Raw genomic sequence first — 22,385 nt, forward strand, 5'->3', positions numbered from 1 at the left:
AAAAACTGCATATATCAATATAGAATTTCACAAAAAAAGTGACTATTCATTAAAGACTAACAACATTAAAAAATTAACCCTGCTATAACCATGGTGAACCAAAATTTGCTCATGGGTGAACAAAAATTTACATTAATAAAAGCTAAAACTTGTACAATCCTCTCTTGGATAATTCATATCTGGTGCATTGTAAAGAGTGGAGCTTGACTGAATCGATGATCCGAAGTCTGAAAGATTCAACTACAAAAGACATAATTAATTGTATATTAGCAAAATGAACAATTGAATTTTTAACTAATCAAAAGCAAGTCAATTTTACCTCGCTTAGAGCTGTCTTTTTCTTTTTCTTCATGGTATTTGAGATCTTTTTTTCCAGGTTTGATCCAAGTCTATTCTTGAGCTGAACTCTTGTTTTGACACGTGGTGGGTTTTGAAGGTCATTCATATTGCTTAATGTCGCTTCTTCGTGGGTTAACAAACTTTTTTCTTTGCTTCTTTCTTGATATTCTTCCATCTCCGCCATGACCTTGTCAAATGCTCGGTGCAGAATTCCGGTCAACTCTTCAGACTCAGATGCAAATTAACATATATTGTGCCACCAAAACACCAATTCGTCAAATCTCTTACTTCTCGGCTCCAGTAGAGGTTCATCTTGGCTGCTCTTGATGTGTGTATGTCTCCTCTTTATGTTCTTGCTCTAGCATTCCAATATGTATTTTGGTGCCACGTTATCCACTCGCTCAAAGCTTAGGACGCTTAGGGAATGGCGGCACAATATGCCCCTAGACTCAAACAGCAAGCAATGGCACTTTACATCTTGTGATTCTGCGTCGTAGGTGACGACAAACTTGTTGAATGTGGAGTTGGAAACCTGCTCTATGACTTCATATGTTGTGAAACCTAGGGTGGAATGCATTGATCTTGTGATGCAGCTCACTTTACCTCTGAATTGAGCTTGAACTTCCCTAAACTTCTCATGGGTATATACATGATGAAACTGTGCTTCTATTGCTGATTTTGTTGTGCACGGTATCACGGTGTGAAAATCTGCAGCATCGAGTTCTCTCTCTGCTTGCTCTCTACTTGCTAGGCAATTGTCGTATTGCTTCACGAATTGTCTCAAGGTGCTATTCCGTGTGATGAACTTGTTCAAAAATGAATGCATGCTCTCGCTCCTTTGTGTGCTTCTCATGCCGGCCTAAAAGTGGTGATCCAAGTAAACTGAAATCCATATATGCCGATCCTCATACAGCTCTACAAACCAAACCAAACCCATAAGGTGTGGTGAACCGAAAACAGTGCATGCTTTGGGAAAAAAAAGATATGAGCATGATAATAATTCGAATTGAAATCTCAATTACCTGAAAGTCACTTGTTGCCTCCGAGACCGTACTTTCTAAGGAAATCGATCCAGTTTCTGTCAAATGCTTCTTTTGTGTATGAGTTCCAAATAATATGGCTCATCTCTTGTTCAATTTCGTTGTGTTCCTTGTAGCCATTTAATTTGCTTGGAATCTTCTTCATAATATGCCAGATGCACCAGCAGTGAATTGTTGTTGGCATGCACAGCTTAATTGCCCTTTGAATCAATAGGCATTGATCGGTAAGAATACCTTTTGGTGCCTTCCCTCCCATGCAACGTAGCTAACACTCAAATAACCATTTGAATGATTGGATGTCATCATTTTTCATCAGCGCGCATCCAAGAAGTGTTGACTGGCTGTGGTGATTCACACCCACAAAAGAACCTAAAACCAAATTGTACCTGCATAAATAACAAGCAGACGGTGGTGAACCGAAATATATACACGCACTGAACATCAAAAATATATTTGAATGAACCGAATACCTGTTTGTGTTATAGGTGGTGTCAAATGAAACCACGTCTCTGAAATAATCAAATGCAGCCATGTTTCTTGCATCAGCCCAGAATGCATGTTTAATGTAGTGATCGCCTTCAAGGTTGATCTCAAATAAGAAATTTTTGTTCTTCTCTTTCATTCTTACTAGGTACTTCCCAAATTCTTTGGCGTCGTCTTCTTCAAAAATATTCTGTACTTTCCTTGTGATGTAATTTCTCACATCTATTTCAATAAAACCTAGTTCACGGTGGCTGCCAGCTGCTACCACAAATGATTGGTAAGTTTTGCTCGGTCTGATTCCGGCTTTCTCGTGGGTTTCGATGGTGTGATGCACAAACATGGTAAGCTCCCTGTGTTGTTTGAGCATCTCAGCCTGGCTTGGACAACAAGGATGTGAGTGATTCAAAACAACTTTGAAAATTGTCCAAAGACCAATATCCTTCATTATGTGTACGTAAATTCTGGCCGGACAATTTAACTCAGCTGAAGGGTTTGTCTTCGAAGTTAGAGATATCTTTGATTTTCACCTCCCCTCTCTGGTGCATACAATTAGTTGATTCTTAATCTTGTCTCCATCCCGAGTCGTGTTCCTTATTTTCGTAGAAAAACTGGTAAGTTTGGAATAATGTTTGTAGAACTTTCTAGCTTCTTCTAGTGTCTTGAAAATCATTCCCACCTTTGGGACAAATTTTTCATCCATAACACAGCTGGTCTGCACGGTGAACCGAAATCTTAATTATGGTGAATCGAAATCTTAATTACGGTGAAACAATTATATAGTGTTTAGGGAACAAAACAGAATATATTCGTTTAATTTTTTTTAGACTCCTTCCTGCATACCGAACCGAACACATAATGGTGAATCAACTCTTTAGTACTTACCGAACCGAAAAGTTACTCATAGTTACTCACACTCACAGTTACTCACAGTTACATATTATCAATTCAATTCAATTCAATTCAGATATAGATCACCTCAGTCCATTCAATTCACTTCAAATAAAATTAGCAATTTCATTCCATTGAATTTGATTCAAAATTCAATCATCCAAACCTCATCAAATTGATGCATTTCGGAAGAATTATCCAAATCACACTCATTCAACTGATTTGAAGTTGATTCATTCATTGTTTCAATTCAGAAGTGCAGATCGAAGAAGAAAATGAAGAAGAAGATGAACGACGAAGCTAATTACGTTGAAGTCAATCCAGATCCATAATGCAGAGAAGAAAAACGCGAATAGAGGAGAACAACGAATTTAATTAGGTTGAAGAAGAAGAAGGTACTTGGATTACGTTATATGGAAAGGTTTACGTTGAGAAAGGTTGATCACACAAAAGAAGAATTATGTTATATACATTATATGAGGCGCGTGTAAAACAAACGAGTGTGTGGGTGGGGGAAAAACGTGTGGAGTGGAAGATACTTGGATACCATCCATGTAATTTTTACATGAATGTAGAGCTCTTCCGTTAAAATTCAATACATATAACTGATTAAACTGTGTTATTTTTATCAAAATTAGATCAGATAAATTGATTTGGCCAAAAAATTGGTAAACCAAATCTTAAACCAGTCTAAATTAATAATTTTTTATAAAAAATAACTATAATACCCTTATTATAGAAAATAACTAATATATATATATATATAAAATAAAAGTATTTTAGTCATTTTCTATAATTGGGATATTGTAATTATTTTTTATAAAAAAAAGTATTAATTTAGATTTGTTTAAGATTTTGTTCATTAATTTTTTTACTAAATCAGTTTGTCCGATCTAATTATGACAATTGATTACATATGTTAAATTTTAATTGTTAAAAAATATTAAAAAAAATATTTTAGATATTTTTATTTGAGTGAGTCCCAAATAATTAATTGGTGTTTCAATACGGCAGAATTACTAACTATAGGTTATGGCCTACGAAAATCATACATCTCAATATCTTAATTATCGTAATCTTCATATACAATATGCTAGCACAACACGAATAATGAATTTCAATCAAGATTTCAAATTGTGCATTGAGCAAGAACAATTTGCAGCGCCAACTTCTTCTGCTATGCACAGAGGCTGAAAAGAGCCATAATCCTCGAACCGTGAAAATGATCGTTTATGAAGAAACTCAGTAACAAAAGAATCCAACATTTGAATGGTAACATGCTGCATGACCACCACGTGTGCAATGTTTCCTTGGCACGCCAAGCTCCACCTACGGCTAAATTGATGATCAAGAGGCCTCTCAAACACAACAATGTTGCTATGCTCATTTAACATTGCACCAATTCCAGCATCACTTAGTCGATTGTGCAAGTAACGTGCATTGGCTATGCAATTTTCCACTTCGTTTTGAATCCCTATTGAGCCTTTCTTTTTGATAGCATACCAAAGGAAGATTGGAGCATGTCCACATCGACTACCTGTGATTGTTGCATCCCTTGATGAAGCATTCATGTATTTAGAACGGGTTATTACAACTCCACAGGGAATTGGACATCCCAAGAATTTATGCCCAGACACACTCACACTTCCAATGGGTTTCTCGAAACTTATTACTTTCGGTGCCTGTAGAATAATAATTTAATTTTTATGAAAGAGTTTTATACATAGACAATCAATCATACTAATTTTTACAGAAGTAAAATATTAATTTTTAAATTTATTACTTAAAAATTTATTTAATTTAAACACATAAATTTGATTAATAATTTTGAAATATTTTTTACTACATTAAAATTAAACTCGTAAAATAATTGTTTATTCATATATTTATTAGATGGACATAGATATAATTACATCTTATTACTCTAATGAAGGGATGTATACTAGTATCTGTCACTTTAGATAAGTATCCAATTAATTATAATTCTATGAAAATAATTATAAACATTTTGACTTTTAATAAATTAAACTAATTTTATAAAATTAGCCTTATTAATTATTCCATGTAATTCCAAAAATAAGTGTCATTTATATATGGATTAGAAAACCACATAAATTAAATCATAATTAATAATTTTAGATAATTAAATGACTACAACGTTCTTTTTATAATAAAAATATTAATTTAAATTAGTTTAAAGTTTTGTTCATAAATTTTTTTATCAAATTAATTTATCTTATTTAATTTTGACTAAAATAATATAATTTTTTTTAATTATATATATTAAATTTTAATTATTTAAAAATTATTTTTATTTTAAAGACGTTTTAAGTATTTTTATTTAAGTGGCTCCCAAATACAAATAGCCACTCATATAAGATTTAAATTTAGAAGAATGTTAAGGGATTAGTAACTTTTGTGATTTATAGTCATCAAGTAGTTATTAATAATGTTTTTAATGGTATGAGATTTTATCCAATAATATAAAATTACTCATTTTTTTTACTGATTACATGCTTACCAGAATTTAATAAAGTTGTTGCTTTTAGACTTTTCCTAAACTTAAGTGTGACTCACTGCTTTGAGAAAAGGGAGCATGATTCCAAATAGAGCTCCATCACAGTGGATGTAGAATCTATCACGACTGAAACCAGTTTCCTCAAGTGTTTTTATTACAAGATCAACGTCGTCAACAGCTCCTTTCATCGTTGTGCCTGTATACATATAACAAAAACCCTTTACAGAACTAGGTGCATAAATTTATTGATTTCATAATATATCAAAGATGAGAGAAAGTAATCAAGTTAGATTTATCTAATAGTTTTGTGCATATAGAAGTTCATTGTTCAGTAACAAATCTTTAAATAGAGCTCAGATCTAAGACGAATTAGTCTTTAAGCTGCTAGGCATGAGGATATACCTATGTTAAGATTGATTATGGCTGGCTTGTCCTTGTGATGAAGTAGTGAAGCTTTTAGATCAGCACAGTCAATCTCACCGGAGACAAAAGTTCTAACTTTGACACATTGCACTCGGTACATTCTTGCTATCTTAAATATTGAATAATGTGAATCTTCGGAAGTATATAGAATCCCATCAGGAAATTGCTCTCTCCTACATCAATGTGCCGTTAGGATACACTTTTTTTTTTAATGATAATAATAATAATAATAACTACAACAATTGTAAACAAAAATAAGGAACTGACCCTACTAAAATGGCGTGAAGATTGGCTTCAGTTCCACCAGTAGTAATGCATCCCCAATACTTATCTTTTTGTATGTTCCACAAATTAGCAAACCAATCAAGAACACTAACTTCAAACGATGTTGAATTTAGAGAGCAGCCGGTCCCAACAAATGCATCACCTGCATTGTTTAGATGAAATTGTAGCAATGGTACCAACGCATCGTAGTTGAAATTCTGATTACCGGGGTAGCCTGCACAAGTACAAACCAAACACATTATTAACATTGTATTAAGAATAATAAAGTCACAGAAATGCGTTTTTGTTTAAAAGCAAAATTAAAGGCTACCCAAGTTGCGCAAGTTGAAGTGATTTACAGTGTGGAAATAGTGATTAATGACGGCACTCAAATTGGCTTGTGGCTCCCCAGTGCAGTGATGGGAAATAGCAAGGTTCATGTGGCATCCATTATTGTTATTCTCTTCTTGTTCCTCCTCTTCTGTTGTTGCCTGAGGTGGCGGAGTTAATGGCATTGAACCTTTAAAATAATTATTAAAATCAGTTATTAATATAAAATATATATTAAAAAAAATAAATATACATATATGTATTTATATATATATAATAATTAATTTTAATATATAAATAATATTTTTAAAAGTAAATTAGGTAAAAATTATATTACTCCCACAAAAGAATGACCATATAAATATTGATAATGCATGATGATGTGGAACAGATGGCTAAACAGATAAGAAAGGGACAAACTTATGAATAGGGGTGGAAATATGTACCCTATTTGCAAGTAGCTAATTCGATCTCATTCGATTGGGTAGGGTTACTAACTTGACCCGCAGCGGGTAGGATAGGGTGCAGGTAGGGTTCTCGTGCGGGTTGGATAGGATGCGGGTTGAGCTTCAACTTTACCTGACCAATTCGCACTCTATATATGTTTATGTTATATATTTATATAAAAATATATTTTAAGTGGATGTTGAATTAAAGACCTCGCACTAAATGCAAAAGATTCTTAACCATTAAAAAAAATCATTAATTAATAATTTAATATTTTTTTATATAAAAATCAGTTCTATTTTAGATTATCATCAAGTTATATAATAATAATAATGTTGTATATTTTCTATAACTCGCGGGTAGAATCGGATACCCACGGATTAAGAGCGGATAGGTTTAGGGTTGGAATATTCTCAACCCGCGGGTAAGATAGGGTTAAGTTTATATAAAAATCTCAACCCGCAGATAAGATTAAGGTTGAATCCAAACCTATTTTATCCTACTCATTGCCACTCCTATTCATGAATGAGTCATGAGTAGTTCTGATGAGCCTACCACCATTATTTAAGGAAGAAGACCTCTGATCAGTGATAATTTTTCTCCACGAGAAAAAAATATTTCTTCATCCTCCCATCATTCTCATTTTCTCACCTTTATATATATATATATAGAGCCTGCTGCATCAGCAAGCTAAGCCTAACGTTAGTAGCCAAGTTCTTATGTGGCTATGCATACACATATTAATGGTGGGACCAAAATTAAAGTTGACAAAACGGATGAACTTAATTATCTTGATGAGTTGTAGTAAGAAGAATGTTAAAAGGGATGAAATCCCGATTAAGTTTTCTTAAGATACAATAAAGACTTTTGTACTTTTTGCTGGATTGTAAAAAGCAATGTAAATATAGAAATGAGGAGTGTTAGGGATCAAGGATTTTATGAGTTGTAGTTATCAATTAATCATTAATAATATTTTTAATGGTGTGAGATTTTATCTAATAGTAGAGAATCACTCATTTTATTTTTGTTGGCTAAGTGTTGGTCAGATTTTGATAAAAATGCTTATCCCTAAACTTTCTCTATAGGAATATTGATGAGGAGTGTTAGGAGATCAATAATTTTTGTGATTTGTAGCCATCAAGTAACTATTAATGATGTTTTTAATGGTGTGAAATTTCATCCAATGATGTAAGATTACTCATTTTTTCTTTTACTAATTACATGCTGGCCAAAATTTAATAAAGTTGCTGGCCTTAGACTTCTCTATGTTTAATTTATAGGGGAGGGGTAATGCTAGGTAGACAAAAAAAAAAAAACTGCCAGAACTTGCTTTATTTAGCATTAATTAATTATCACAGCAATTAATAAATACTAAATAAGGCAAGTTATGGTTATTTTTGGCTGATTTTCTTTGTTTACCAAACATTTTCGAACAAGAACTTCTATCCAATGTTTATTTGTTTCTATTCTAGGTTTCTTTTGTTAACAAAAGTTGTTTTTTTTTTGGAGTTAACCATCAATTTAGTATTTTAACTATTTAAGTACTGACAAATTTTTTTTAAAAAAATGTTATTAACGAAACAATTGATAAACGAGTTGAAAATACAGTAAAAATAATTAATAAATATTATATTTTTTATAAGTGACGAAAAAATTTTCGTATTTAACAAACGACTTATTCATTTGATTCAAATTTTTGTAGTAACATTTGAATAAATATTTAGAAAATTAAAAAAATGAAACAAAATTTGATCTCTATATCTTTTATTTTTTAAGATAATTTGGTTATTCACAATAAAAAAATTTTTTGAAAAGAATTTCACTTGACATAAATTTACTATAAAAAAATATTAATTTTCTAATAATACTTGTAAAAAATTACATTAAAATCTAATTTCCAAAATATATTTTTTAGAATATATATTTAATATTTATTTTTTGTCGCATTTTTAAGTTTTTCGAAAACTTATTTGTCATTGGCATCTTTTAAGATTATATTTGTCAGTAATATAAACTTTCGACTACTATTTTAATAGTTTACTCTTTCTTTATACAAGTATTTGGTGCCATTAAATTATGTATTTAATTTTTTAATAATATATAAATAATATTTGATATTAATCTTTTAATAAATTCAATATATATACATATATTCATTCTAGTATGTCTATATATATACTACGGTATTTATGATGTTTCAAAAAGTGTTACTAAAGTTGAAATAATGATTTTTTATTATTTAACAAAATTTTAAAAGTGTTGCTAAAAAAAGTAATACCAAAATATATAAAAAAAACTTTAATTTTAACAATACTTACATAGTCATCGTAATCACCGTAAATATAGACATTATATAAAATGTACAAAATTTCAAGGACCAACAGAATTTATTATTTTTGCTCATCATTTTTTAGCTATCAATCAATCTTTTTTAGTTTAGTAATTCAATAACATACTTTTTAGCCAAGGTTTTGAGAACCGGACCGGTCATCGAACCGTTCTAGTTATTGGTTTACTGGTTTATTAGTCCAATCAGTTCAACTGTGGTTCAACCGAAAAAATATTTTAGAATAAAATAATAAATAAATTATAAATAAATATCATAAAATATAATTATAGTCTAATATAAATCTTATTAAAATATCTTCTAAATTTAAAACACTACTGAAATGTCATCAACCAAAACTATATGATTTTATCAAAATACAAACTCAAAAGTTAAATAATAAAAAAATATCTAAATATTAAATGCCAACATGAAAATTTGTCATTAATTATCAAAATTCGCAAAAACTTATTAAGTACTCAACATTAGAAGCCATTAATTTCAACTTTAACAGAATACAACTATACAAGTTCATGAACAATTAGGGTAACTCTTGGTCGGAGACTGCAAAACACATTCTTCGCTTTAGTAAACCATTTATCAATGATGACTTTCCAACATTAAGGTATCATTCCAGCTCAAACCTTTATACAGTGGCATGAATAATTCACTTCAACTTAGTTATATTCATTTGAAACAAGTACTAAAGAGTGAGAATTAGTATAAAACTTAAAAAAAAAAATTATTTTTGTAAAATGAAAAACACAAGAAATAGCCTAAAGATTATACACATCAATAAGATAGATTATTTTGGTTATGCAATTTACTTGATCCAAACTTTCACTCAAACAATGTGTTTCACTATATTTATATCATTTAGAAATTATAAGAATGCTGCAATAAAGAAAGAAGTACAAAATTGTTACCCATACGGTTTAAATTATGTTTTTCATGTATGGATATTAGATAAGGAATTCTTTTGAGAAATAAGAGAAATTCTTTTGCCAAATAATTATTAAAGGAATGACACAATTAAAATAGAAACTTAGTTGTTACATAACCCACTGGACGAGAAAGCAGTCCTTTGGCTCTGTGTTTAATATTTATATTGGCTGCTAAATTCTTTGCTAATCAGCCTAGCTTCATTGTACCCTTTGCAATGCATACAACACAGAATTAAGTATGTGGTATGTGAAACTTCCTAACAAGAGGTCAAGAGCTATAAAGAAATTAATTTACAGTAGTAGTATAACAAATCCATTTTAAGCAATAATTTCAACAACAACAATTACATATTCCATAATCAAATGCAAAACCTGTTCACAAGAGCAGAACCTGTTCAATTCATATCAATTTATATTTTTTTTCTTATTCATTAGAACAAAGATACTTAGTAATGTAATGTAGCAAACTGAATTACCCATGACATTATCAGTCTACAACTTCTATGTATATATATATATATATATATATATATATATATATATCATCTGCAATAAAAGAAAAAAGTGAAAAACCCAGTAAACAATGAAAAATCAAGCATTAACCAAGAAGTTTGCATAACATACAATACTTGTCATTCTCATTCCAACCAAGGGCGTGAGAGACGTTCATTTCCGGGACATGTGCCAAGGTGCCGAATCCCATTTCTTTTATATCTTTTTTTTCCTGACTCAAATTCTTGAACATTGTTGCTATTATTTTTGTTTGGCATCTGCAATCGTGAGTTTTCTGCAAGGTTTCGAAATAGAATATCACGATATATTTATAATACAAAATAGATTTATTCGAATTAAAGCGGATAAATGTATTTAATGTGCTTACGTTATAGCGCGGCTTCTCCTTCTTTGTCACCATTGTCTTCTTCATTTTTGCTATAAGGACAAAAAAATTTGGTCAGTACTTCACTTAATACACCGATAAGCACAAGCATGCATATCTTAATCAAGTGAATGAAAATGTCCCAGCTCATTGAACCGAACTCACTTGATGCACTGAATAAAACATGATAGTTATGAAACAGCTAGAAAAGCATTTCTGCATGCAAAAGAAGCTATCTGAACACACTAACAATCAGGTGAATCAAAATTATCAACTGCACTGAAAAGTGATAAACATTCAATCATCAAGAAAATCATTCATACATGCAAAAGGACCAAACTGAACACACTAACAATAAAAAAAATGAAAATGGCCAACCCCACTGAACCCAACGACATTCATGCACTGAATAAAACATGATAAATTATAAAACACCTAAAAAAGTATTTCTGCATGCAAAAGAAGCTACCTAAACACACTAACAACCAGCTGAATAAAAAATTATCAACTCCACTGAAAAGTGCTAAATATTCAAACATCAAAAAAATCATTCATGCATGCAAAAGGACCAAACTGAACACACTACCAATCAAGTGAATGAAAATGTCCCACCCCCACTACAACAAAACAGCATTTTAGCGACCGTTTTTTTAATGCTTGGTGACGGTTTTAACTGTCACTAAATGATTTTGCGACGGTTAAAGAAAGCGTCACAGATTTGAGCGTCGCCAGTTGACATAGTGACGGTTTTGGACCACCGTTGGTAAGGAGTGTCGCCAAATTGTTTGTAACGGTTTTTAAAATATAAAACCGTCACTAATTTGTAACACTTATAAAGGTGTTTTTTTATACTGTATTTCGCGACGTTTTGAAACTGTCGTTAAATTACTAAATTCATTGACAGTTTTTTCTCATATTTCATGACTATTTTAAACCGTCACTAAGTTACTAGTTCTTATGACAATTTTTAGACATATTTAGTGACTATTTAAACTGTCACAATATTTTTAGTGACAGTTTTTAGATTTAAAACCGTTACTAAGTTACTTATTCCTGTGACAATTTTTTCCTGTATTTAGTGACAGTTTTAAACTGTCATAAACTCTCCAACATCAAAGATTTCTATTATCAAAAGTTGAATTCTCCAAAATGACATTGTATTTCAACAAATCCAAATTCAATCCCACAAGTTTTACAAAAATAACAATGTGAGGCTAATTTTTCCCCACCCATTTTATGGAGTGGAAGGGCCCAAAAAAAAAAAAGAAGAAAAAAGCTCATATATACTACTAAACATTGAATGCATATAGCATAGTGAAGGGGTATGAAGGAATGACAATAACATTTAGGAAGCATATTGTTAAATGCTGCTAATTTCTTTCTTAACCAAGGTGTCATCTGAAAATTCTCCATGTAGCAGCTGGTTTAATGGTTCTTCTTCTTCGATGTTATCTTCATTGTAGCACTTGTTGCCCAAAAAGCTGGGTTGATTCGTCGAAGATAACAGCCTAGCCCACATTCTATCAGTTACTACTACATGATTCCGGTTCTCATTGATTCTCTGCATAAAAATGAACCCAACAAAGAGTTAGGCCAAAGATTTCCACAACTTTTGCTTCCAAAAAATGTTTACTATTTACTCTCTGCTATTACTGCTATTATTACTTCCTGAATAGAAGTTACTTTCTAAACTTGCTTTATTTTTTGGTTAGAACGAGAGAACAAATGCAATGTTCAATCATGAACTTACATAGAAGGGTATATAAGTTTGTCTTACATTGACAAGTCCACTTGTATGGCCAGTGTAATCTGCCATTGCTCCATGAACAATACTTTGAGCGAGAAGTGTCCAGTACACATTATCAGAAGCATTGCTTAGAATGACTCGAATCTCTTCTTAGAATGGCTCGAATCATGTAAGTTGGATCTGTAAAACAGAAAAAGGGAAGGCAGGTTATTTTATGCAGAAGATACAAGAAATTCGAAAGCAATTAGTGAAAAGCAAACCCACCCCCTCCTTTTCCTCCTCATCCCCAACAAAAAATAAAAAAGGAACCAGAAATGGAACCAGGTATCCAGCTGACCAAAATTCTTCCCTAAACCAATAAACAAATCACTATACAAAACCTAAGCATATGTTTTAATGAGGAATGAAATGTGACATCCTACATTTACATAATAAAAACCATTGTTTGGATTCTGACAAAAGGAAAATAATTAAACAGAAATACCAATCTCCGATCACAACAATAAACAAAGTTTGAAGGTCAAAGTTTGAAGCTTTGGATAAAATTGAAAGAGGGAACATAGTTTTAGTTAAAATTATATTATTTTTTTTATTTTATAAGTTATATTAAATTTGAGTTCTGCACCAAGAACGTGGCATACAAGTAAGATTTTGATGATTATGATATCTTGTTTGAAAGGAACAGCAATAAGCTAATAACTATCAGATCACATCTTCTAAAAATCAGTGAAGGAGTGAGAACTCAATTAAAGGCCCACACGTTATGTTCTTCCATACTCTTCCATTCATCATCAATATCATAATTAATAGCAATATAATAATATTTTATATTTAATTAATTGTTATTATATATATCCCCCAAAATCAGAACTCATTATTATTATCATCATATTGCTAAAGCTTATTCTAAGAATAAAACATCTATAAGCTCCTCCGTGATATCGTCCCCTCTTTAATTTGTCATTTTATTATCTATCTATACATATGGCTGCTACTTCTGCTACAGAAAACAGAACACTTGAGGATATATATATACATACAAACTTTCTATTTAGTGAGATTACCAAAACAGGTCTGGATTCTTCGTCATGACCAGCTACATAGGTCAGTCCATCAGCTAGTTCATCTGAGAAATCATCAGCTATCAAATATTCTGTTTTTCAAAAATTATTATTATTATTATTTCAATAAAAAGGATAAAAAAATTGAAAAGAAAATGACAGAGATTTGGTATTTGGGTATTTTTTCTAGGGAGTAGGATGCGTGTTCTTTTTCTTTGACGTATAATTCAAAACAAAAAAAGTAAAAAGTAAAAAGAAATTTAAAAAAGAAGCAGCAAATTGCATGATTTTAAGGTACATTAACAACACATTATCAACTACTATTATAGATTATAAACTATACGAGTTACACAGTCACACTAACTTCAAATTGGGAGAAAGAATAAGTATCAGCAGAAAAGAATTGCCTGAAATCAATGATGGTAGCTCCAGGATGAGTCGGCAGCACCAGTGCACCCAAGTCGCAAAATGGAGACGACAAAGTCCCTTTGAAAACATCATCTTTCTCCACTGCAAGACCCCATTATCTCCTTAGAATCAAAAGCTTCCTCATGCAGCCATGCTTAACATAAAAAGTACAAGAGAATCATACAGTAACAACAACTAAGCAAAATAAGAAAAAGAACCTTAGCAACCAGCACAAGAAGCTTGTTGGGTGGAGCTTCCACAGTCAGTGGTGTCATAGTTGCTGAAGCTACAGCACTTGCAGCCTAATGAAATAAATAAATAAATAAAACTTATTTTTCAAATGTAATATTAATAAACATGAAAGAATATCATTAAATTACAAAAAGGAGCGTAAAAAAGATATCAACTTTGTCCTCTCTTTTTTGTGATGCAAAAAGATGAAATTCAAAACCATACGTTTTCAATTATTGAAAATTTTCTTTAATATATAGGAATTTCTCCTACTATAAGTAGTTAGTTAATGATTATGATGTACAAAGAAACTATTGAAATTTATATACATTTTTAAGATGATTGTGAAGTTTAATAGCGTACCCATGTTGGTTGTGCTCATCACTGAAGCCAAAGGAACATTTCAAGCAAAGCATGAAGCCATAAAGAGCTGAATCAATGATTAACTTATTCATCAAAAAAATAAAAAAAAATGTATATAAAAACAAAAAAGGAAAATTCAAATGAGTAAGCAGAAGCTCAGGCTTTTACTTGAGACGGTTACAAGTTTTCATAGCACAAGTGAGAGTTTGCAGCACTGCTTAGTCTTAAAAGAATAAAGCTGTGTCCATCCAAACAAAACAACTATGCAGGATTTATTTCTTGATATTAAAAGATTTAGATAGATATGACATCAATCATCCTACCAGAATTAGAGCATACTACAAGTGTTTTATGTACTTATAGATAATCTATCAAAATGGTTTTTATGGAAGTGGTGAGAATCAAAGTTAGGTCCTTATGGGATTCAAATGATCAAACCCTAGACCTAAACTGTAAACAAGATGAGATGAGTGATCAAGATACCTTTTTAATTAGACCATGAGCGGACATAACTTCATAGAGCTTGTGCATAAGCATTTCTTCTTCGACCTATTAATTAGAACTCCATAACTTAGTGATGAATTAATGTCGATGAATTAATACAAACATGTCACACAGAAAAATAAATCATTATTCGAAAATTTATTGATACATGCCACCAGAAATCAGTATCACAGTCCCAATATAAACCAAAAAGTACTTTCTCTCTTACAAACATCACATTTGTTATTTGTTATTGAAAAATGCATCAAACTAGGACTATCTAAATGAAGAATGTAATTTCTATTTCAAAGAGAATAGCTAAAATAGTTAAAAAAAAAAAACAAATTAAATTAGAGACAGAAAAATTAAGGGGTAGTGCCAAGCAAAGAACCTGAAGTTTTTGCGATTCATGAAGCATTGATCTGTAGGCTTCCATAAGGATCTCATTCTGCTTATCCATATGCCTATTTCAACATAAAAATCAAAATCAAACTAGGTTCCCAAAAAATAAAATAAATTGAAGAAAAAAAGAAGCAGGGCGCAGGTTGAAGGGAAAGTACTTCAATAACTCTGAGGAGTAAGTTGGATCAAATCTTCCAAGTTCCATGGTAAAAGAAAGAAATTGGGGTTTCGAACTGGAATAATAACGGAACACACTCACGGATTTTCTGGGGAAAAAGAAGCAATCAAATTGAAACGAAAGATGGTATGAATCCGCTCAAGCAAAGTGTGGAATGGCTAAATTCCAATTTCAATTTGAGTAATCACTCTCTTTACTGCTTGCAGCATGTGTTTAGAGAAGGAAACTAGGGTGTTTTTCTTATTTCCAATGGTCAACTTCGACCACAAGCATTTTCAAGTCAGTCTTTGATCAGAAATCAATCTAGTTCTTTAGGCTCATTACTAGCAACTCGTAGCAGTAGTAAGAAGTCAAATGGAAAAACAGGCAGCGTAATGAAACATCAGGAACAACATAGCAAAGCAAGCAGACATAAAATCAACGAAAGCACCACAAGGAGAAGATTTGGCCAAAAAATGAAGTTCTTTCTTTCACATTGCCGAGATTCGCAAGCCATTAAGGCAACTGTTGCTAAAGCACAAACCATTCCAGAAATTTGATGATACAAAGTTTATTCCCTGTAGAATTCTTTCTTCAAAGAATAGAGAATGGCATCAAGTATTTGGCCTTAAATAGCTATGTAGTTTTGCTTAAGTAGAAATGTGAGTTGGAAACTTATATATAAAATAAGACATAGCATGCAGTTGAGAGAGTTTTAATTTATCATAAAAAGCAAAAGTAGTGCAATCACAAATCATATGAAATGACCAAAGATATATTAGACACATGGAAAAAGCTGTGCCTTTGTTCTTGAAACAAGAAACACACACAAAAGCTAACTCAAAGAAGAACATCATATATTATGATAAATTTTGCATTGCACAAAACCAGAGCTGCAACTCTGAAGTTGGATACAAGATTAGATTGAAACCACAAATTCTACCTATGACTAATCGACAATATAAACTCAGAGCCAACTAAAAGCATTGTTAAATACTCAATTGAAGAGCTAATTCACAATATAATATGAACAAAAGTAAAACATCAAAGCGGAGACTATAATAAAACCTAATGATAAGAGCATTTTTAATGTCAAACTTGTACTGCAATAGCAATAGAAATAAGAGAAGGCAAAGAAAAAAAATCAAACAACTTTGGTTGAAGCATTTCATCGAACATGTTGAATATTATGGTTGAAAGAGAAGAAATGGTTACCGAAAAGATCCCAGAGATTAAAGAGCTCCTGCTGAATTTAATCACACATTGAATTTACATCTCATAAAGAGGCAATATCAAAGCTAATCTAGTAAAATAGATCGATGAACAAAGAAATTTAAAAAGTTGAATCCATATATGTTAACACATCAAGTCATCAATAATCGATTAATCAGAAAACAAGATCTTGAGAGAGGCACAGAAACTAGACGAGAGCATATCAGTGGAGAGAACTGACCGAAGGCGGGAGAGTTCAGAGGCAATGACGGAGACTGGGGGATCGGAGCAGAGAGCAGAGCAGCGGCGGCGAGAGCAGATTTGAAGCAAAAACAGAGCAATGGCGGAGAGAGGCACAAAAGAGAAAAAGAGAGCATATCGGAGACTAGCTCAGAGGTGGCGAACGACAAATGCTAACTTCCTAGAGATTCAGATTCAAATCTGCGAACGCCATCTTTCATCTCATCTCTGCAGTAGTAGGACTGAACGATGAAGAAAGCTGAACCACGAAGAACGCGAACCGCGAAGAGCACGAACACCATTGTTACCTTCTCATCTCTTCTCGTCTAATCTCAACTCCAATTGCTACATGACCAATTGAATCAGTTAGGGTTTTGGAAAATAGAAAATAGGAAGAAAAAGAAGCAAAAGAATAAATTGCTATGTTTCTTATTACTAGGACACTTAAATTTTTAGTAACGCTAAAAAAATTATATAAATAAGTGTCACTATTTTATTTAATAACGACTGTTTAAGTAAGGGTCATAAAATAAGTGTAGTTATTCATCTAATTTGGTGTAGTGCCCACTGAACCGAACGCCATTTATGTGTTGAATAAAACGTAATTGACATTGAATCAACAACAAAATCATTTTTGCATACAAAAGGACCCTACTGAACACACTAACAATCAAGAATAGTATTTTTGCATGCAAAAGAAGTCAAGTGAATATACTAATAATCTAGTGAATCAAAAATAGCAACTCCACTGAATTGAATGAAAATAAGAACACATTTCATTTCAAGCCCTAGTTACGCTGTAAAAATGAAATCAGAATACGTCGATCTACTAAATGAAGCAACTCTATCCAGTAAACCTAAAATGCAACTAGGAGAAACGCGAGATTGTAATATTTAAAATGAACAGTAGTTTTCTCATACCTTCGTCAGTCTCTGTTGCTGTGGTGGTTCGTTTTTGCTTCTTCCTTGCGAAATCTTCTGGCGATTCTTCTCCAGTAGTAGTTTCCACAGAGAACGTAAGTGAAGTTTGAGTAATTTTGAGAGAGATTCGAAGAGAAGGAGCGGTTTCGTATGTATTGAAGAAGAAGCAATGTTTTTTCATAATGAAGCATGAATGAAGTAGCGGTTTCGTGTATGTTGGAGACGTGTATTTCCCGTTTCATTTAATGGTATTGGATTTTTTTGGTGTTAGACCAATTTAAATAGACTTGGATACAAAATTACATAGATGTGTAGCATTACCGTTTTTTACTTTAATTTTTGTAGTCATTATTGTGGGCAAAACTCAAGAAGAAAAAATTTGTAATCTTATGTCATAAAATCACTTATGTTAAAAATTTAAGTCTACAAATAAAAAATATAAATAACTATACATCTTACATGATGATACTACATACCGACAAATTAAAATAAAGGGAAAAGCTTTTGACAAAAATGACCCGTCAATGATATCATTTGAATTATGTAACTTTGTATTAAAACTTATAAAAGTATCATGAATCATCAATTATTATATATGAAGGCCATAATAATGGTGGTAGAATACAAAATGATTAATGGGTGTATGTAATACTTTACATGTAAATGTCTTCGTATAAAAATAAAAATTCATAATTATTAAGCTAAATACAATGTGCTAGCATGCACAATCATGATACAAGTTGTGCATTGAGCAAGAACAATTTGCAGCGCCAACTTTTTCTGCTATGCACAGAGGCTGAAAAGAGCCATAATCCTCAAACCGTGAAAAGGAACGTTTATGAAGAAACTCATTAACAAAAGAATCCAACATTTGAATGGTAACATGTTGCATGACCACCACGTGTGCAATGTTCCCTTGGCACGCCAAGTTCCACCTACGGCTAAATTGATGATCAAGAGGCCTCTCAAACACAACAATGTTGCTATACTCATTTAACATTGCACCAATTCCAGCATCACTTAGTCGATTGTGCAAGTAACGTGCATTTGCTATGCAATTTTCCACTTCGTTTTGAATCCCTATTGAGCCTTTCTTTTTGATAGCATACCAAAGGAAGATTGGAGCATGTCCACATCGACTACCTGTGATTGTTGCATCCCTTGAACCAATGATTTCAACATCCCTTGATGACGCATTAATGTATTCTGAACGCGTTATTACAACCCCACAGGGAATTGGACATCCCAAGAATTTATGCCCTGAAACACTCACACTTCCAATGGGTTTCTTGAAACTTATTATCTTTGATGCCTGAGGAATAACAATTTAATTTTTATAAAGAGTTTTGAATCATAATTACACTAAATTTAGTGAGTAGCATATGAATTGTAATTAAACGACATAAAATATTGGGAGTATAATTGGTTTAACTATGTAACAAGCATGGAAAACGAAAGAGTAATTATCATTTCCGTCTCCAACGTTTGGGGTAAGTCCTAAAGTTGTCCATAACGTTTCAATCGTCCTATTTAAATTCCTAACGTTTCAAAATTGATTCAATGTTATCCTGCCATTAGAAATCCGTTAACAGAATTGACGGCAAGACAAAATTGAGACGATTTTAAAACGTTAGGGAATTAAAGAGGACGAAAACGTTAGGGACAAAAATGATACACAAAAATAATATATATACAATAAAATATAAATTATACCTTTTGTCTCTAATGTATCAAAATTCTTTAAAATTATAAAAAAATAAATTTATTTAAAATGAAAGTAATGTGATTAAGTGTAATTTATTTAGATGTAATTTAAAAATAATTGAATACTATGTACAGTAAAAAATTAATATTATTAAAAGATAAAATTAAATTAAAATTTATTTTTATGCATTGTTTTTGTCCCTAACGTTTTCGTCCTATTTAAGTTCCTAACGTTTCAAAATTGACTCAATGTTGTCCTGCCGTTAGGGATCCGTTAACAGAATTGACAGCGGGACAAAATTTAGACGATTTTAAAACGTTAGAAACTTAAATAGGACGATTGAAACGTTAGAAACAACTTTGGGACTTACCCCAAACGTTGGGGACAAGAACAATACTTTACTCAAAATGAAAATACAAATATCCACACCGATATCTAAGCTTAAGATTTTTACTTAATTAATGAAGTTGATGTAAATAAGTGTGACTCACTGCTTTGAGAAAAGGGAGCATGATTCCAAATAGAGCTGCATCACAGTGAATGTAGAATCTATCACGATTGAAACCACTTTCCTCAAGTGTTTTTATTACAAGATCAATGTCATCAACAGCTCCTTTCATCGTTGTACCTGTATACATATAACAAAAATCCTTTACAGAAGTAGGTGCATAAATCTGTTGTTTTGATAATATATCAAAGATGAGAGTAAATAATCAAGTTGTGTTGATCTACTAGTTAGCTCAATAATCTGCTTAAGTAAATGTTAAAAGTAAATTTGTGACAAAGTCCTTAGCCTGCTAGGCTAGAAAAAACCATGAAAAAGAAAAAAAAGATATGAGAGGAAGCAAAACCTATGTTAAGATTGATGATGGCTGGCCTGTCCTTGTGATGAAGTAGTGAAGCTTTTAGATCAGCACAGTCAATCTCACCGGAGATAAGAGATCTAACTTTGACACATTGCATTCGATATATTCTTGCTATTTTAAATATTGAATAATGTGAATCTTCTGAAGTATATAGAACCCCATCAGGAAATTGTTCTCTCCTAGATAGATCAATGTGCCGTTAGGATACGCCTTTTTATAATAATAATAATAATAATAATAATAATAATAATAATAATAATAAGAAACTGACCCTACTAAAATGGCGTGAAGATTGGCCTCTGTTCCACCAGTAGTGACGTATCCCCAATACTTGTTCTTTTGTATGTCCCACAAATTAGCGAACCAATCAAGAGCACTAACTTCAAATGACGTTGAATTTAGACGGAAGCTGCTCCCAACAAATGGATCACCTGCATTGTTTAGGTGAAATTGTAGCAATGGTGCCAATGCATCGTAGTTGAAATTCTGATTCGTGGGGTACCCTACGCAAGTATACAAACCAAACACATTATTATTAATAATGTATTAACTCCTTGCCAAAAGTAGTAGTTACAATAATAACTATTTTTTCTTTATTGATATATAATTAAGAATTAAAATCAAAATTAAAGGTTACCCAAGTTGCGCAAGTTGAAGTGATTTAGAGTGTGGACATAGTGATTAATGACAGCACTCAAATTTGCTTGTGTCTCCCCGGTGCAGTTTGGGGAGATAGCGAGGTTCATGTGGCACCCATTATTGTTATTGTGTTGTTGTTCCTCTTCTCTTGTTGTATGAGGTGGTGGAGTCAATGCCATTGGCACTTTCTTTCCCTTGATTCTTCAAGTCTCTCTGTTTGGTAGAGGCGAAGAATAGTGGCGAGATTAACACACACTATTTATAGAAAGGTATCCTAAGTTAAAACTAGAATCAGTTATCAAAATCAATTATTAATATAAAATACATATTAAAAATAAATTAAATTATATATGTATTTATATATAAATATATTGATGACTGATTTTAGTATATTAATAATATTTTTTAATTTTATACTTTTAAAAATACTATTCGTACACTAAAATTAGTTATTAATATATTTGTGTATGTATAAATACATATGTGATCTAATTTATTTTTAAAGTATATTTATATTTTAATATTTATTTTATATTGATAGCTGATTTTGATATACATATAGTATAGTCGATAAAATATATATTAAAATATAAAATATATATTAAAAATAATTAAATAATATATATTTATATATAATAATTAATCTTAAAAACTGGTTTTAGCGTAGAAATATATTTTTTTTTTGACAACTACTTTAATAAAGATGTCAAAAATATCTTTTTATGATGATCTTTATTTAAAAGTGTGATTTATTTGTTTTGTCACATTTTAAATAAAGGTAATATTTTTATAACATATAAAAATCAAGCTTTAACTCCGACTATGTTATACTTGCGGTACATAGCCGGTCTCAAACTCGGATAAAGGAGGAGGGTTGTGTTAGGTTTTCGACAACCAACATACAAATATAGTCGAATCTCTATAACATAAAAATTAAGCCTTACAATTTATCATCTAATAATCAAAATAAAATATCTTCACATAATAATAATTATAAAATCTTCCTTAAAATAGTCACCTATTTTTTTCCATTAATTGATGGTTCAAGATGTACTTCATTAAAAGCCAAAT

General features: G+C 31.5%; 4 protein-coding genes across 4 annotated transcripts; all 4 read right to left on the bottom strand.

Annotated features, from left to right (window-relative positions):
• Positions 1–697: 697 nt before the first annotated feature.
• On the bottom strand, positions 698–2,307 carry LOC110266970 (protein FAR-RED IMPAIRED RESPONSE 1-like). The gene is made up of 3 exons (XM_021112071.1): positions 1,850–2,307; positions 1,756–1,765; positions 698–1,198 (listed from the first exon to the last, which is right to left on the bottom strand). Exons 1-3 carry the CDS (start codon positions 2,305–2,307, stop codon positions 698–700), a joined length of 969 nt encoding a protein of 322 aa, XP_020967730.1.
• Positions 2,308–3,871: 1,564 nt separating this feature from the next.
• Positions 3,872–6,470, bottom strand: LOC107616290 (alanine decarboxylase-like). Its single transcript, XM_016318264.3, has 5 exons — positions 6,287–6,470; positions 5,959–6,190; positions 5,671–5,864; positions 5,328–5,464; positions 3,872–4,432 (listed from the first exon to the last, which is right to left on the bottom strand). Exons 1-5 carry the CDS (start codon positions 6,468–6,470, stop codon positions 3,872–3,874), a joined length of 1,308 nt encoding a protein of 435 aa, XP_016173750.1.
• Positions 6,471–12,019: 5,549 nt separating this feature from the next.
• Positions 12,020–17,615, bottom strand: LOC107618339 (uncharacterized). Its single transcript, XM_088497786.1, has 8 exons — positions 15,733–17,615; positions 15,564–15,636; positions 15,173–15,238; positions 14,314–14,397; positions 14,095–14,197; positions 13,691–13,779; positions 12,657–12,806; positions 12,020–12,440 (listed from the first exon to the last, which is right to left on the bottom strand). The coding sequence occupies exons 1-7, from the start codon at positions 15,777–15,779 to the stop codon at positions 12,792–12,794; spliced, it is 477 nt and encodes a 158-aa protein (XP_088353912.1). The 5' UTR covers positions 15,780–17,615; the 3' UTR covers positions 12,020–12,440; positions 12,657–12,791.
• A 1,109-nt stretch (positions 17,616–18,724) lies between these two features.
• LOC107616288 (alanine decarboxylase-like) lies at positions 18,725–21,493 on the bottom strand. The gene is made up of 5 exons (XM_016318263.3): positions 21,313–21,493; positions 20,947–21,178; positions 20,661–20,854; positions 20,301–20,437; positions 18,725–19,416 (listed from the first exon to the last, which is right to left on the bottom strand). The coding sequence occupies exons 1-5, from the start codon at positions 21,491–21,493 to the stop codon at positions 18,820–18,822; spliced, it is 1,341 nt and encodes a 446-aa protein (XP_016173749.1). The 3' UTR covers positions 18,725–18,819.
• Positions 21,494–22,385: the final 892 nt, after the last annotated feature.

The sequence above is a fragment of the Arachis ipaensis genome, chromosome B9 (genome assembly GCF_059453495.1).
Source record: "Arachis ipaensis isolate K30076 ecotype BB chromosome B9, ASM5945349v1, whole genome shotgun sequence".
NCBI classification, from domain to species: domain Eukaryota; kingdom Viridiplantae; phylum Streptophyta; class Magnoliopsida; order Fabales; family Fabaceae; genus Arachis; species Arachis ipaensis.